The following is a 16,260-nucleotide window of genomic DNA, read 5'->3' on the forward strand; positions in this document are numbered from 1 at the left end:
AATTCCTTTATTTTTGCTTTCTCAAATAAGTGCCTGTATCTCCTTTGCAGCTGCAGCTAACCAGTCTCTATAAACTCCTCCCCCTCGCAGGTCCGGATGGAGGGACTCACCCGCGGAGGCCTTCACTTAGAGATAAAGATTCAAGTCTTTCTCCATCTGCACCAAACCCGGACTCCCCCAATTTTGCAGGTACGTTCAATAGGATGAATAGCGACTTTCCACATTGCTAGTCCTGGATTTGTTAAAGCGCTAGTAAACCCATTCCCACCAAATCCATTAAAGTGCAGCCTATAGTACTGTTTGCTATGTTTTTATCGCTTCTTACCTGCTTGCTTTCGGTGTAATCCTTATGTTTCTTTTAACCACTTCTGGCCCGGAAAGGATTTGCCCCCTTAATGACCAGCCCATTTTTTGCGATTTGGCTCTGCGATAATTTAACGAACAACTGCGCGGTCGTGCAACTCTGTACCCAAATAAAATCGATGTCCTTTTTTTTCTCCACACATAGAGCTTTCTTTCGGTGGTATTTGATCACCTGTGCAATTTTCAATTTTTTTGCGCTATAAACAAAAAAAGAGCGACAATTCTGAAAAAATAAAAACAATATTTTTCACATTCTGCTATCTATCATTCCCCAAAAAAAAATTAAAAATCACATTTTTTTTAACATTTTAGGCCAATTTGTTGTCTGCTACATATTTTTGGTAAGAAAAAAAAATCGCAATAAGGGTATTTTGATTGGTTTGCGCAAAGGTTATTGCGTCTACGAACTACGGGAAAGATGTCATTTTTATTGTTTTTTTTACTAGTAATGGCAGCGATCTGCAATTTTTAGCGGGACTGCGACATTGCAGCGCACAGATCAGAAACCTGACTGACATTTTTGACACTTTTGGGGGGACCAGTGAGATTACTGCAGTAATCAGTGCTAAAAATAGGCCCTGTCCTGTAATAATGACACTGGCAGGGAAGGGGTTAACTTAGGGGTGATCAAAGGGTTAAGTGTATGCCTAGGGGGTGTTTTCTAACTGTGAGGGGGATGGGTTTGTGGAATCAACACAGAGACCTGTGATCCTAAATAGGAGGAACACAGGAGCTCTGCATTGATTCCTGAGAGAATAACGGTCTGCTGTGTTTACAATTCTCTCTCCATGGGGAGCAATCACGGGTACCCAGCAGCAATCGCAGCCGCTGGCCCCCGTGAATCGTGAATGGGGGCATGCGCACACCCAGGATCGTTACCGTGGATCGCTGTACAGGTACAAGTGGTTAACTAATAACTTATTTTGTATAATTCTCCTTTTAGGGGGCGTGGCAGGGGTTGTGTCCAATGTCGACATACTTTTGCATATAGGTGTCCCTTTTTCCCTTCTTAAAAGGTTGGGATGTATGGATAGGGACCTGTATAGATTGTCAATTAGTTAGAGGCAGTCAACAAGCAAGCAGGCAGTGCTGACCTTTGCAAACCTAATGTCACTGAAGCACCTAATATGTAATGCTTATTTGCAAAATACATATTTTATGTAATAAAAAAAAATAAAAGCACGTAATAAAAAATGATCTTGAAGTAGTGTGGGGAGAAGCGGCAGTGGCAACTAAGCTGGAGGAAACTCCCGAGAGTCCAGAGCTCCAGTATTTAAAATGCATAGCCTGGAGAGTTCCAAACTATGGTGGCTGGAAACATTGAAAAACGTATGTAAAAAGGGGACGTCAGCATTGCCCTAAAATCTTGTAACCCCCCAACCCCCAAGACCAAGTCTGTGTTTCCTTCTCACAAGAGCAGGCCTTGAACATGACCGGTCCAAAATACCCTGAAAATGTCCACACCAAAATAGCCACGGTATTGCAGTAGCCCATGATGGTGGTTGAATATAGATGAGATGACACATGTTATCCTTGCTTTCTCCAAGTCCTCCAGCTGCCGTTGAATGGCAGTTGAATAAAGAGATACATACACTATATTGTCAAAAGTATTGGGACGCCTGCCTTTACACGCACATGAACTTTAATGGCATCCCAGTCTTAGTCCGTAGGGTTCAATATTGAGTTGGCCCACCCTTTGCAGCTATAACAGCTTCAACTCTTCTGGGAAGGCTGTCCACAAGGTTTAGGAGTGTCTATGGGAATGTTTCACCATTCTTCCAGAAGCGCATTTGTCAGGTCAGGAAATGATATTGGACGAGAAGGCCTGGCTCACAGTCTCCGCTCTAATTCATCCCAAAGGTGTTCTATCTGGTTGAGGTCAGAACTCCACCCCAAACTCGCTCATCCATGTCTTTATGGACCACTGGTCCAATTCATTTGGTGGAGGGGGGATTATGGGGTGGGGTTTTGTTTTTCAGGGGTTGGGCTTGGCCCCTTAGTTCCAGTGAAGGGAACTCTTAAGGCGTCAGCATACCAAGACATTTTGGACAATTTAATGCTCCCAACTTTGTGGGAACAGTTTAAGGATGTCCCCTTCCTGTTCCAACATGACTGCACAAAGCAAGGTCCATTAAGACATGGATGAGCGACTTTGGGGTGGAGGAACTGGCTTGCACAGAGTTCTGACCTCAACCCGATAGAACTCCTTTGGGAATAAATTAGAGCAGAGACTGCGAGCCAGGCCTTTGCGTCCAACATCAGTGCCTGACCACGCAAATGTTCTTCTGGAAGAATGGTCAAACATTCCCATAGTCACACTCCTAAACCTTGTGGACAGCCTTCCCAGAAGAGTTGAAGCTGGTATAGCTGCAAAGGTTGGGCCAACTCAATATTGAACCCTACGGACTAAGACTGGGATGCCATTAAAGTTAATGTACGAGTAAAGGCAGGCGTTCCAATACTTTTGACAATATAGTCTATGAGCGCAGTATATATCTGTTTATTGTACACAAGGGTCCTACAGCTGGACAACAGAAAAGATGCTGTACTGCAGTGAAGTGCGGGAAGGGGAGGGTTAACAGACACTGCAGATAAATAGGGGGTGGAAATAAGTGGGGTGATGGTGGCACAGTGGTTTCCTACAGCACTGTACTGGGAGTCACTGAGCTGTCACTATGAAAGATCTCCTTTAATAAACTCAGCAATTTGGACAGAAGGGAGACAGCGGGGATGAGAGAGGAGAAATGAGACAACATATTACGTCTGGAAGCTCTAGGACGGCTCGGCCCCTCCGCCCCGTCCTCCCGCCACCCTCGGCATCTTGCTGATTTAATGCGTTCCGCCAGTTAAAGTGCAGATTCGATCTTTTTAATTAGACTTAATTAAAGCTGTTTATTTAAATCCGGCTGATATGCCCTGGAGGCAAGTGAGAGAAAGGCGAGTACAATATATGAGCACCGCAGGGGTTTTGCGACCGCACACATCATGTTTTCAGGGTGTAGACCAGTGTCACCCTGCAGGAGAAGGGACAGATTTATAGTCCTCTTCCATTGGTGTCAACCTGCAGGAGGAGGACAGACTCATAGCTCGCTTCTGTCTGTATCACCCTGCAGGAGGAGGACAGACTCATAGCTCCCTTCTGTCTGTATCACCCTGCAGGAGGAGGACAGACTCATAGCCCCCTTCTGTCTGTATCATCATGCAGGAGGAGGACAGACTCATAGCCCCCTTCTGTCTGTATCACCCTGCAGGAGGAGGACAGACTCATAGCTCCCTTCTGTCTGTATCATCATGCAGGAGGAGGACAGACTCCTAGCTCCCTCCTGTCTGTATCACCCTGCAGGAGGAGGACAGACTCATAGCTCCCTTCTGTCTTTATCACCCTGCAGGAGGAGGACAGACTCATAGCTCCCTTCTGTCTGTATCACCCTGCAGGAGGAGGACAGACTCATAGCTCCCTTCTGTCTGTATCACCCTGCAGGAGGAGGACAGACTCATAGCCCCCTTCTGTCTGTATCACCCTGCAGGAGGAGGACAGACTCATAGCCCCCTTCTGTCTGTATCACCCTGCAGGAGGAGGACAGACTCATAGCCCCCTTCTGTCTGTATCACCATGCAGGAGGAGGACAGACTCATAGCTCCCTTCTGTCTGTATCACCATGCAGGAGGAGGACAGACTCATACCCCCTTCTGTCTGTATCACCCTGCAGGAGGAGGACAGACTCATAGCTCCCTTCTGTCTGTATCACCCTGCAGGAGGAGAACAGACTCATAGCCCCCTTCTGTCTGTATCACCCTGCAGGAGGAGGACAGACTCATAGCACCCTTCTGTCTGTATCACCCTGCAGGAGGAGGACAGACTCATAGCTCCCTTCTGTCTGTACCACCCTGCAGGAGGAGGACAGACTCGTAGCTCCCTTCTGTCTGTATCACCCTGCAGGAGGAGGACAGACTCATAGCTCCCTTCTGTCTGTATCACCCTGCAGGAGGAGGACAGACTCGTAGCTCCCTTCTGTCTGTATCACCCTGCAGGAGGAGGACAGACTCATAGCCCCCTTCTGTCTGTATCACCCTGCAGGAGGACAGACTCATAGCCCCCTTCTGTCTGTATCACCCTGCAGGAGGAGGACAGACTCATAGCCCCCTTCTGTCTGTATCACCCTGCAGGAGGAGGACAGACTCATAGCCCCCGTCTGTCTGTATCACCCTGCAGGAGGAGGACAGACTCATAGCCCCCTTCTGTCTGTATCACCCTGCAGGAGGAGGACAGACTCATAGCCCCTTCTGTCTGTATCACCCTGCAGGAGGAGGACAGACTCATAGCACCCTTCTGTCTGTATCACCCTGCAGGAGGAGGACAGACTCATAGCTCCCTTCTGTCTGTATCACCCTGCAGGAGGAGGACAGACTCATAGCCCCCTTCTACCTGTATCAGCCTGCAGAAGAAGGACATATTCATAACTTTCTTTAGGGCGCACCCTCACTGCACGCTACAGATCAGTGGCGGGCAACCAGTGGGCCGCAGCTTCATGTCTACCCTGAGAGCTTCTGTTGTCACACCATGCTCCAACATGCCCATTCTCCACACCTTCCTCCCACAGCTGACATAAAAAACACACCATGCATGTGCAACTACCTTCTAGCTGCTAGAAAGCAAGTGACTGGCCACTCATATGAAGTGCACACTCCATGCCAACCATGGGCAGCCAGAGCAAGGAGGCAGAGAATGGGAGCAGGATGGTACACCCACTCTATACCAAAGATTTGCAAAAGGGGAGGGAGCTGCAGATCTGTGTCCTTTCTTGCCCACTGGAGGAACCTTTCCCGCCACTGAATTTGACTTGCAACCTGTATATGTTTTGGATCTATGCTATAGCTAACAGTTTAATTCCTACAACTAAATTTCTGTTTTTCTTCTTTTTCTAGGAGACACATCTGGCAATGCCACCAAGACAGGAGAAAATGGCCCCCTTCCTAATTCCCACGTTCCTCTAGTGGCCGGTGCAGCAGGGGGCGCTGTCCTGCTCCTGTTGGTGTTCGGTGTGGTTGGATGGGCCTGCCACAGACGCCGGCAAGCCAAGCACAGCGACACGCGGCATCCCCCCCTCTCACTGGGCTCCATTACCTCCCCTAAAAGAGGAGGGGGCAACAACAACGGGCACGAGCCCAGCGACATCATCATGCCACTGAGGCCTTCAGAAGGTGGCGCCTTCTGTCCCCACTACGAGAAGGTCAGCGGAGACTATGGACACCCGGTGTACATTGTACAGGACATGGCTAGCCAGAGCCCCGCCAATATCTATTACAAAGTATGAAAGTCCCGCCATCTGCGACTTCTCCTAGTTTATTTTTCCTTTAAATTTTTTGTTCTTTCTTTTTTTTTTTTTTTTTGACGGAGGCTGGGGGCTCAGAGTAGGAGGGACGGAGGACATATTCGAAAGTGAAAGTTGCCTGGCCAAGCCCCTTTTGTGTGTGCACTTCACGTCCGCATGCCTTCTTGCGTACTCCCCAGGACGCGAAGCACATCGTGGTTGGAGAAAACGAAGGGTGTAGAGAGCAGATAGACTCAAGCTGCTCCAGACCGTTGCCAACCAGTGTGGACCCTGAACACAAACCGTTGCACTTGACCAGCAAACAGCATCACTGATCGAGAAGGACATGCAAAAAAAAGTTGCCAAAAAAAAACAAAAATGGTTGAACTGCTGCCAATGACGCCAGCATGTTACGGCGGCTCTGAAGGTTTATTAGATTACCAGAAATCAGTTTTAAGGTGGATGCTTGCTGGTTGAATCACCCTAGCTTGTGATATGCGCTCCTCATGGCGGTCACCAAGGGTCTTGCTCTTACTGTTGGTTTTGCTATCGTTTTGCCAAAGCCAGATCTTGGAGGCAAAACCAATAAGATTTAATCTGCCAGCATCCATATTTCTCCTTAAAACCAATTTCGAGTGGATCTAGCCTTTAATCCTGACATAGGGAACAAAGCCAGTAAAGCTGCCCCCACTAACTGCATTGTGCTCCAGTCAACGGCGCCTCGCGCAGGCACAGACGAAGGAAAGAAAAAGTTAGCTGCCATGGAGACAAAATGGCTGCCACTCTGATTTATGTGGTGTGTGTGTTTTTTTTTTTATTTTCTTTTTCTTTTTTTAATCTCCAGCCCAAAGCCTTAAACAATAGCCTATACCATCTCTGCCCCCTTTCCCCCTACTGATGTTTGCACAAAAGTCAAGTCATGTTCTTTGAATTTACGACTTCAAACCAAGATTTACCCCTCCTTGACAGACAACATTTGATGTATTCGTCCCTTCTGCCTTGTGAAAATAGGCAAAGGGGCGCCCTGCTGGTTACGCTTCTCATTCTGAACGGCCGTCGTCGTCGTTGTCCTGTGTCACCGTTACCCACCGTGAGTCCTTTTTTTGTCCTCTTTTCTTTTTTTTTGTTTTCCCCCCACCGTGAGTAAAATCCTAAGCAAAATAACCAGGTTGTATAAGGAGATGAGAAAACAAGAACCCCACGCAGAGAGATTGGGCCCCGACGGTGTGCGCGCTGGGACATGTTAAAATATTGCACCTCGGCTGGGGGCACGGGAGAGAAGAACGGGGATGGAGGGGGGATGAAGAGGCAGAGAAAACCGAGCGTAATTAAGCTAGGCCTCGTTGCCATGGAGACAGATTGGGACTACTCTCTCCCTTAGCGTCTCTCTCTCTCCCCCCCCCCTATTTTTTTTTCTCGTGTCTGCCTCTCTCTCTCGCTCTCTCTGCTATGGCATTAAAGTGTCGGTCGCCAGGGAGACAGGGAACGAAAATGAGCGATAAAAAAAAACGAAGGGGGGAGATTTAGGTTTTTTTTTTTTTTTTTTTAAGGCTCAACATTAGAAAGATATTTGAAGATGTCAGCTGAACAAGTAAATACACTTGATAAAAGATGGACCATGCCGGGTAGGGGGGCCCATTTTTCGACTTGACGACGGTCTCCAACTGCACCGGTCCCAGATGAAATCACAAGTCTGTGAAAAAAAAAAAAGGAGCGGGTCTTTGTCTCCCACGCCAACCTGAGCCGCGCCGGCTATTGTTAAAAATATATTAAAGAAAATGTTACATTTGCTCAATAAAGCTTCTTTTGTTTGCGCTCTCATGAACTATTTTGATAGGAAGTGACAGGTCTCCCTCGGATTTCGGTGTCTTGGCGCGGTTCTTGCTGCGGGGGGGATAAGAGGGACAGACTCGAGCTTAAAACCCTTTTCATTAAAGCCAGTTTTAGATAGGGAGTAATCTATTTGATGTAGCCTTCGCCCCTCGATGTATGGGGCCTAATCTCTTGTGCCATTTATAGAACTCTAGTTTTTTAGATTGTTCTTTTCTTTTATTTGTAACGCCGGGTGAAGGGAGGCCAGACACGGTGGGATCTTTGCAAACAACAAGCATGTTTGATATGATCAGACAGGTAATGGTTGTCTAGGAAAACCTATATGTAGCATTTGTAAACTTTGCCTATCCCTTTTTTCACACGGTTTTTATCAGCACCAGCAAAGGCGGCATTAGGGCTAAAATCTTTATATAAAGTTCACCAAATGTTTACTTTTACATTCAAACGCCGTTATCATGTACATTATGAATATGACAAATTTTACAGAACCCTAGATTTTCCGAGTGACCCAATCCAGATGCTGCCGAACGTCATTAATTGTGAAGGTGCAACTAAACGCAATGGAGAATTAGGCGGCAAATTGACTATTGGATGTTTTATAAATACGCCCTTTCATATGACTTGGAGCTTGTGAACTGAATATTTTAGCAAGAATAGATCGCTTATATATGTTGTCCTGGTGGTCTTGTTGGCATTGTGTTCAAGGATGAGTTGATGTCTCCCTCCATCATTTATGGCGAGGTTCTGCCCCATCCAAAGCTGAGTAAGTCAATCCACAAATAGAGCTAATCTGGTGAATTAGGTTGATCTTACCTATTTTTTTACCGAATAGCAATCTTTCAATTCATTTCAACACTTGGGAAAAAGAATAAGTATTTTACCAACCATAGATCGCCAATATACAGTATGTTGGCCCGGTGGTCTTGTTGGCATTGTGTTCAAGGAGTTGATGCCTCCCTCCATCATTTATGGTGACTTTCTGCCCTATCCAAAGCTGAGTAAGTCAATCCACAAGTAGAGCAAATCTGGTGAATTAGGTTGATCTTACCTATTTTTTACCGAATAGCAATCTTTCAATTCATTTCAACACTTGGGAAAAAGAATAAGTATTTTACCAACCATAGATCGCCAATATACAGTATGTTGGCCCGGTGGTCTTGTTGGCATTGTGTTCAAGGAGGAGTTGATGCCTCCCTCCATCATTTATGGTGACTTTCTGCCCTATCCAAAGCTGAGTAAGTCAATCCACAAGTAGAGCAAATCTGGTGAATTAGGTTGATCTTACCTATTTTTTACCGAATAGCAATCTTTCAATTCATTTCAACACTTGGGAAAAAGAATAAGTATTTTACCAAGCATATATCGCCAATATACAGTATGTTGGCCCGGTGGTCTTGTTGGCATTGTGTTCAAGGATGAGTTGATGTCTCCCTCCATCATTTATGGTGAGCTTCTGCCCTCTCCAAAGCTAAGTAAGTCAATCCACAAATAGAGCAAATCTGGTGAATTAGGTTGACGTTACCTATTTTTTACCTAATGGCAATCTTTCAATTGATTTCAACACTTGGGAAAAGAATAGGTATATTAGCAAGCATAGATCGCCAATATATGTTGGCCTGGTGGTCTTGTTGGCATTGTGTTCAAGGAGGAGTTGATGCCTCCCTCCGACATTTATGGTGAGTTTCAGCCCTATCCAAAGCTAAGTAAGTCAATCCACAAATAGAGCAAATCTGGTGAATTAGGGTGATCTTACCTATTTTCTACCTAATAGCAATCTTTCAATTCATTTCAACACTTGGGAAAAGAATACGAATAAGTATTTTAGCAAGCATAGATCGCCAATATATGTTGGCCTGGTGGTCTTGTTGGCATTGTGTTCAAGGAGGAGTTGATGCCTCCCTCCATCATTTATGGTGAGTTTCTGCCCTATCCAAAGCTGAGTAAGTCAATCCACAATTAGAGTAAATCTGGTGAATTAGGGGGATCTTATTTATTTTCTACCAAATAGCAATCTTTCAATTAATTTCAACACTTGGGAAAAGAATGAGTATTTTAGCAATCATACAATCATAGATCCCTAATATATGTTGGCCTGGTGGTCTTGTTGGCATTGTGTTCAAGGAGGAGTTGATGTCTCCCTCCACTAGTTTATCTCCCCCTTGATCATTTACGGTGAGGTTTTACCCCATTCAAAGCTGAGCAAGTCAGTCCACAAATAGAGCAAATCTGGTGAATTAGGTAGATCTTACCTATTTTTTACCTAATCGCAATTTTTCACGCTTAAGTGCAAACTTTAACAGCTGACGATTTGCCCAAAAAAAGGTACAATAGACTTAATTTATAATGTTATTAATTTACTAAAGCCCATCTAGGTCAAACCTTAAGCTGAGCATACATGTTAGGATTTCTCTCGTTCCAACCATCTCCCCATCCATGCTAAACGGCGAGGATGGATGATGTGCAGTACCAGCTAATGTATTCCGACAGCTGTTGGTGCCTGCATCTGATTGGATGCAGTTTGGCCAAGAATGTTCCACCGCAACAAAAGATGAATGAAGAACTGACTTTTGCCAAGCTGGGTGGTGCCAATAGGGCTACCCATAGAATGAATTTGGACTGTGTTTTTGCAGCTTTGCACAGGTCAATTTTGACCAGGCAGGTCTATTCTAGGGACGATCGCCCCGTTTTTCACCCCCATCTTGAACTATTCACCTTTCAAAAAAATAAATAAATAAAGATTTATAATAAGAAAGTCAACGGTAAAATTAAAATTTGAACTGGGTGGTGCCGGCAGAGCCACTCACCTACCAAATTTTGACTGTGTTTGGCCAACTTTGCGCAGGTCAGTTTTGACCAGGTAGGTCCGTTCTAGGGACGACTATCCAGTATGCCATCCTCCTCCCCCCATCTTGAACTATTCACCAATCAAATAATTTTTTTTTTTCAGTTATAAAGTCAACCTTAAAATTACATTTCAAAATGAATGGTGCTGACTTGGCCATGGCCCTGCTGAATGGGTCAAAATTTAATAGGTGTTCGACCAACTTTGCAAAGGTCAAGTTTGGCCAGCCAGATTGTTGTATGGCCCGTCCTGGGGACATTTGTCCAGTCGTACATCCCCTTCCCCCATCTTGACCGATTCACTATTTAAATAAAGTTTTTCCTAATAAGATAGTCAACTGAACATTTGAATTAAACTTTAACACTCCCAGTTTTTCTGGCCTCTGGCTACCTAAATAAAGCAAGTAGTTCCTCAATCTGACGCATCTAAAAACCTTCCAATTCCCGTATACTTCTTTGCAGTGCTTTAGCATGCGCTTTTTTTTTTCATGCCTTGGGGTGCCATTTAAAATTAATGGCATCACAACGCAGTAATGTACGTTATGTATGTTACTGTACATTGCGGCACAGATGTGTAAATGGGCCCCAAGTGTATGAGGTGGAAGAAATATTGCAGACTCATAAGGGCTTTTTTCTTGTTCATTTTTTTAATAAATGTCTGAAAAGTGCCGACAGAACCCAGCTACCAAGTTTTCACTTTTTGCACGTAGCTTTGATCTGCAGTAATTGGATATTTGAAGGATCACTTCACCCAAGATTAATATTTCAGCCTAGCATGGACATCACCAAGTTGATTCCCCTGCTGGCTTCTTTTATCTTATTGAGGAGTCCAGTGACAAGACCTTATCCACTCTCCTTTTTTATGTTAGAATTCAACAGTAGAAAGGAGACTTGGTGGAAGTGGGGAACAAAGGGAGGAAAATCTTTGAAGACCAGTAACGACATTTCACAAATGGAGTCTTGGAGAGATATGGAAGAATTAGCTCACCAGTTTTGGGTGGACTTGTCTTCTAATGATGAACTCCAGGTACACCGCTAAATACATCATTGACATCCATATATTAGAATGGTTCTACCCGCCAAAGATTTGTATTTACGTCCACCCATTCCTGATAGAAAGCAAAGCCTGGTGACTTGACTTTTCTCTTGCTGCCCAAGTAACGAATATGTGCGACGGCAGAGAGAATGGACTTTAACACCCCCACACCGTACATACGTGTCCATGCCTAACCAAGGTTTCTATGTAGAAAGCATGCTCCGGGCACAGTGACCAAGCTGTCATAGACAAGTCTCACAGCCTCTCGATTTGATACAGAGTCAGCGGAATGGGTTCCTGAACATGTGTACAAACAAATGGCTACTGCCCCCACCTATAACTGGCCATGGCAACAAGGAGCACATGGAAGGGCAATGCATGTCAAACAAAACCAAAGGAAATTTTCAGCTCTACTTAATGACTAGTCTGTAACCAACTAAATTAACCTGCGTTAAAAACTTGCAGACTGGTCGGTGATTAGAGTTGGGAATTTTCCTTGGGTTCCCGATCATGTGACCACTGTGACAGCGATTCACAGTGGTCACATGATCAGGAAGTCAGCCCCACCTCGAATAAACCCACATATGGGGGACTCCACGGCTGGACAGGAATGGGTTAAACAAAACAGCCTGGTCAACTTCCCTGTGCTCAGGCTGTGGCTGGTTAGTGGAAAAGCAGTAACATGCTGCTGAGATCATGCCTCTGCCAGCTGATTGGCCCCAAGTTATGGCCCCCATTCTTTACAGAAAAGCTGAAACCCAAGTCAGAGTTCGGTAGGCCCACTTAAAAAATGTATTTAATCTTTTTTTTTTTTTAACCAATGAATTTACTGCGTTCATTACATTTTTTTAATATCTGTAGTTCAGCTTTAAATCCACCACTGTCTAGCTGCATAACAATAGCCATAGCATTCCACAGGGCTGCTATGGGGCCTGGGGTAGGAGGGGGGCCCATTTGGGAGGCTGATAAGGAAAACTAAACAGAAAGCTGAACCTCAATGAAAAAAATGTATAGCATAGCTGATATCATTATGGTTATTATTTATTATTATTACTATTGCTACTACAACTATAACTTTTCTCCAAAACTCTGGTCCCCAGTAGTGTACTGGCTATGCTGACAGCTCTCCCATTGTCTGTCCTTGATTTAGGCATACTTTATCGTAAGATCGACAACACATCTTGTCACAGTTGACACTGCCAGCTGCTACCAAGATATAGCTAGGAGGGCCCTATCAAAATTTTGCTTTGGGGCCCCCACGATTCGTAGTTAGGCACCTGCCACCATCAATATAACTAAGCTTAGAAGAACATCTTTTTTTCCGCATGGTTGATTCAGAAAGCCAAAATTAGTGCAAGGTGGCTATTTACAAAGGACTCCCCTAGGACATTTACAACGTATTGGTGGCGCAATTTAAGATCTCCCTAAATGGTGGTCATGCAATTTGTGATTGGCCTCATAAATCAAGGTGTTAAAAAATGGTGCTCATTGATTGTTCTGCTAATGAATAACCATCATTAATCATGACAGTTAAGGGGTATTTGAGGGTAATTTTCTGTTCCTGTGACCAAAAAAAAACCTCTGCAGTTTGAGCCTTGGCTGTGTGTTAGATGGGCCGTTCTAACCCAGCACAAAAAAACATCTCATTATGAACGGTTTCCAACATGTAGATTGAAAACAGGTACATTAACGAATAGGTATGAAGCCCCACTACCACTCCAAGTCAACTCTGTGAAGTGTTGTCCCTAAGTTATCTGGGCTCCCAACTTGGGACTAGGGACACAGGTGGATCTAGGTAGGGGGGGGGGGGGGTCTTCTGGGGTAGGCTATGTCCCCAGATTTTACCTGTGAACAATCTATGTAAGTGACACTCTAATGGGGACAGTTGATGTAAGGGGACATTCTGGTGGGGACACCGGATTTAAGGGGGCACTTTGATGGGGACACCTGATTTAAGGAGGCACTCTGATTGGGACACCCATTGTTAGAGGGCACTCTCACACACATATATATATATATATATATGAATAAAATTAAGAGCAGGTTTACCTTGGAGGTGGCCTTTCCTCCTTGAAGCTGAACAATTAGACAAAGTCTACCCTTGCAGTGGCCCATCCTCCCTGCAAATCTAGGTTTGCAGGGATAAGGTGCAGGGCCAGATCTAGCATGTCAGATATGGGGGTGCAATAAAAATGGCAGGGGGGAAGAGAGTGGGAGGTCAGCAACACAGTATACAGGATGTCAGTAGGGCAGTGTACAGTGGGTCTGCAGGGGAGTGTACAGGAATTGGTAGGGCAGTGCACAGAGGGTCAGTAGGGCAGTGTACAGGGGGTCAGTAGGGCAGTGTACAGTCCGGCACCCCCCTAGATCCAGCAATGATAAGGTGTAATATTTTCCTTCCATATGTCCATCCATGCTACCAGTCCAGCACTGCCATCTACAACGCTCTCAGCCGTTGTCACATGCTCATGTACAGTGCAGGATTAATACTGTACGTGGCGACGCTGAAGGACCACCAGCAGTAGCAGACCTTATCAATGCACTCTTAGATGAAGCAAGCATTTAACTTTTGGAGTACAGGGGAGGGGCTCACTAAAGGGATAGATTTTTTTTAATTTTTGCAGTTTCTCTTTAAGCCTTGAGTCACACCTTTGCATTTTTGCTTGATGGGTTTTCCATTAAAATAAGTAATACAAGCACCAATGTGCGTCATGGCGCATGTAAATGTATCATGACAAGCATCAATGCATTATGATGTGTGTTGACATTTAATACAAATTGCAGTTGTGATACGCATTGAAAATGGGACCAATAGCATACTTTAGTTCTAGACTTACTAGACTTCACAAAGATTCCACAGCACTTAATCCAGGTATTATGAGCCAAAACCCCCCAAAACTATATAAACTGTTTCCAAAATCCAGGGCCTGTTCACACTATTTGCAATGAAATGCGTTGTGAGCATGCTGCGTTACTGCAGCCCATCCATTACTGCAGCCCATTCATTACTGCAGCCAATTCATTACTATAGCCCATTCATTACTATAGCCCATTCATTACTGCAGCCCATTCATTACTGCAGCCAATTCATTACTATAGTCCATTCATTACTATAGCCTATTCATTACTGCAGCCTACAGCCCATTCATGGTGCATTGTAGTATGCTGTAGCTCAGGTGATTAGGTGTGTTTGGAGTGCCATTCAAACTGAATGGCAATGAACACCTAGTTCTGCAGTGCACTACAGTAAAACGGGTACAGTAAAACGTATTATGGGCAAGGGCCCTAAGATTAAGTGTTGCCTGCAACAGAGTTGCTAAAATAACTTTTGTTAACCTATGAGGTCTCTTCCTCTCCATCCAAGCCGGTGATACTTTTCAGAAATTACTTCTCCCTAATAAACAGAAAGGAGTTTTGGCAAAAGGTATGGGGTGCTTGGCTCCCAAGCCCTGAATTTGGTCACCCTCATGGAAGATCTGGTGCTGAACACCAGCAGGGGGGTCATGCCATGCTCCCCATACTGCACAAATCCAAAGAAAAAGACCAGCTGCACACTGAAAAAAAAAAATTAAAAATCTGGTAACTTTATTTATCCGGACAACATGAACAGAGTCCTCTTCTAAGACTGCCTCTGCTGACGTATTTCACCCAGACCTACAATTAAGACCAACCTTGAGAGTGAAACGTGTTAGAAGAGGAGGTCCCAGGTGGTGATTCTGTTGACGTTGTCCAGATGAATAAAGTTACCAGCGTTTGCCCTTTTTATGGGTTGGTCCTGCCCAATCCTGTCTAAATATGTAAGGACCAGCCATCATGCCCACTTTATGGGTTAATCTTACCCAGACTTGTCTCTATTTAGGTCTTATGGCTTTAATCAAACCCAATTTATAGCTTTGTCCAGCCCTTACCAGTCTCTAAGTCTCTAAATATGTAAGGACTACCCATCATGCCCACTTTATAGGCTGGTCCTGCCCAGACCACGGCTCTAAATATGTAGGGACCACCCACCATGCCCAATTTCTGAGTTAGTTCTACCCAGACCTGTCACTGTTTACAGTATTTGAGCACTAACCACAATGCCAGCTTTATGGGTTGGTCCTGCCCAGACCCCAGCTTTAATCATGTAAGGACCACCCATCAAGTCAACTTTATAGGTTTGTCCAGCCCTGACCAGTCTCTAAATATGTAAGGACCACTGATCTTGCACACCTTATGGGCTGGTCCTGCCCAGACCATGGCTCTAAATATGTAGGGACCACCCACCATGCCCAATTTATGAGTTAGTTCTACCCAGACCTGTCACTATTTATGTTAGCATTACCCACCATGCCAGCTTTATGGGTTGGTCTTGCCCAGACCCCAGCTTTAATCATGTAAGGACCACCCATCAAGCACATTTTATAGGTTTGTCCTGCCCTGACCAGTCTCTAAATATGTAAGAACCACCCATCATGCCCACTTCATGGGTTGGTCCTGCCCAGACCTTGGCTCTAAATATGTAGGGACCACCCACCATGCCCAATTCATGGGTTAGTTCTACCCAGACCTGTCACTATTTATGTGAGCAATACCTACCATGCCAGCTTTATTAGTTGGTCTTGCCCAGATCCCAGCTTTAATCATGTAAGGACCACCCATCAAGCTCACTTTATAGGTTTGTCCAGCCCTGACCAGTCTCTAAATATTTAAGGACCACCGATCTTGCTCACTTTATGGGCTGGTCCTGCCCAGACCATGGCTCTTAATATGTAGGGACCACCCACCATGCCCAATTTATGGGTTAGTTCTACCCATACCTGTCACTATTTATGTGAGCAATACCCACCATGCCAGCTTTATGGGTTGATCTTGCCCAGACCCCAGCTTTATTCATGT

General features: G+C 45.0%; 1 protein-coding gene and 1 long non-coding RNA gene across 3 annotated transcripts in view; one reads left to right on the top strand and one right to left on the bottom strand.

Annotated features, from left to right (window-relative positions):
* EFNB3 (ephrin B3) overlaps positions 1-8,296 on the top strand; it is a 164,596-nt gene extending 156,300 nt beyond the window's left edge. The window contains exons 4-5 of one of the 2 annotated variants that reach the window (XM_082254657.1): positions 91-189; positions 5,290-8,296. In XM_082254657.1, coding sequence (XP_082110783.1) covers positions 91-189; positions 5,290-5,678 — 488 coding nt within the window. In that variant the 3' untranslated portion in view covers positions 5,679-8,296. The remainder of the gene's footprint in view (positions 1-90; positions 190-5,289) is intronic. The other variant, XM_082254658.1, reaches the window with a different exon arrangement.
* Positions 8,297-15,321: 7,025 nt separating this feature from the next.
* LOC309552173 lies at positions 15,322-15,683 on the bottom strand. Its single transcript, XR_014225128.1, has 2 exons — positions 15,619-15,683; positions 15,322-15,426 (listed from the first exon to the last, which is right to left on the bottom strand). It is a non-coding gene; the product is annotated as an uncharacterized lncRNA (long non-coding RNA).
* Positions 15,684-16,260: the final 577 nt, after the last annotated feature.

This window comes from Pelophylax lessonae, assembly GCF_965119305.1.
Source record: "Pelophylax lessonae genome assembly, chromosome: 4".
Classification (NCBI taxonomy): domain Eukaryota; kingdom Metazoa; phylum Chordata; class Amphibia; order Anura; family Ranidae; genus Pelophylax; species Pelophylax lessonae.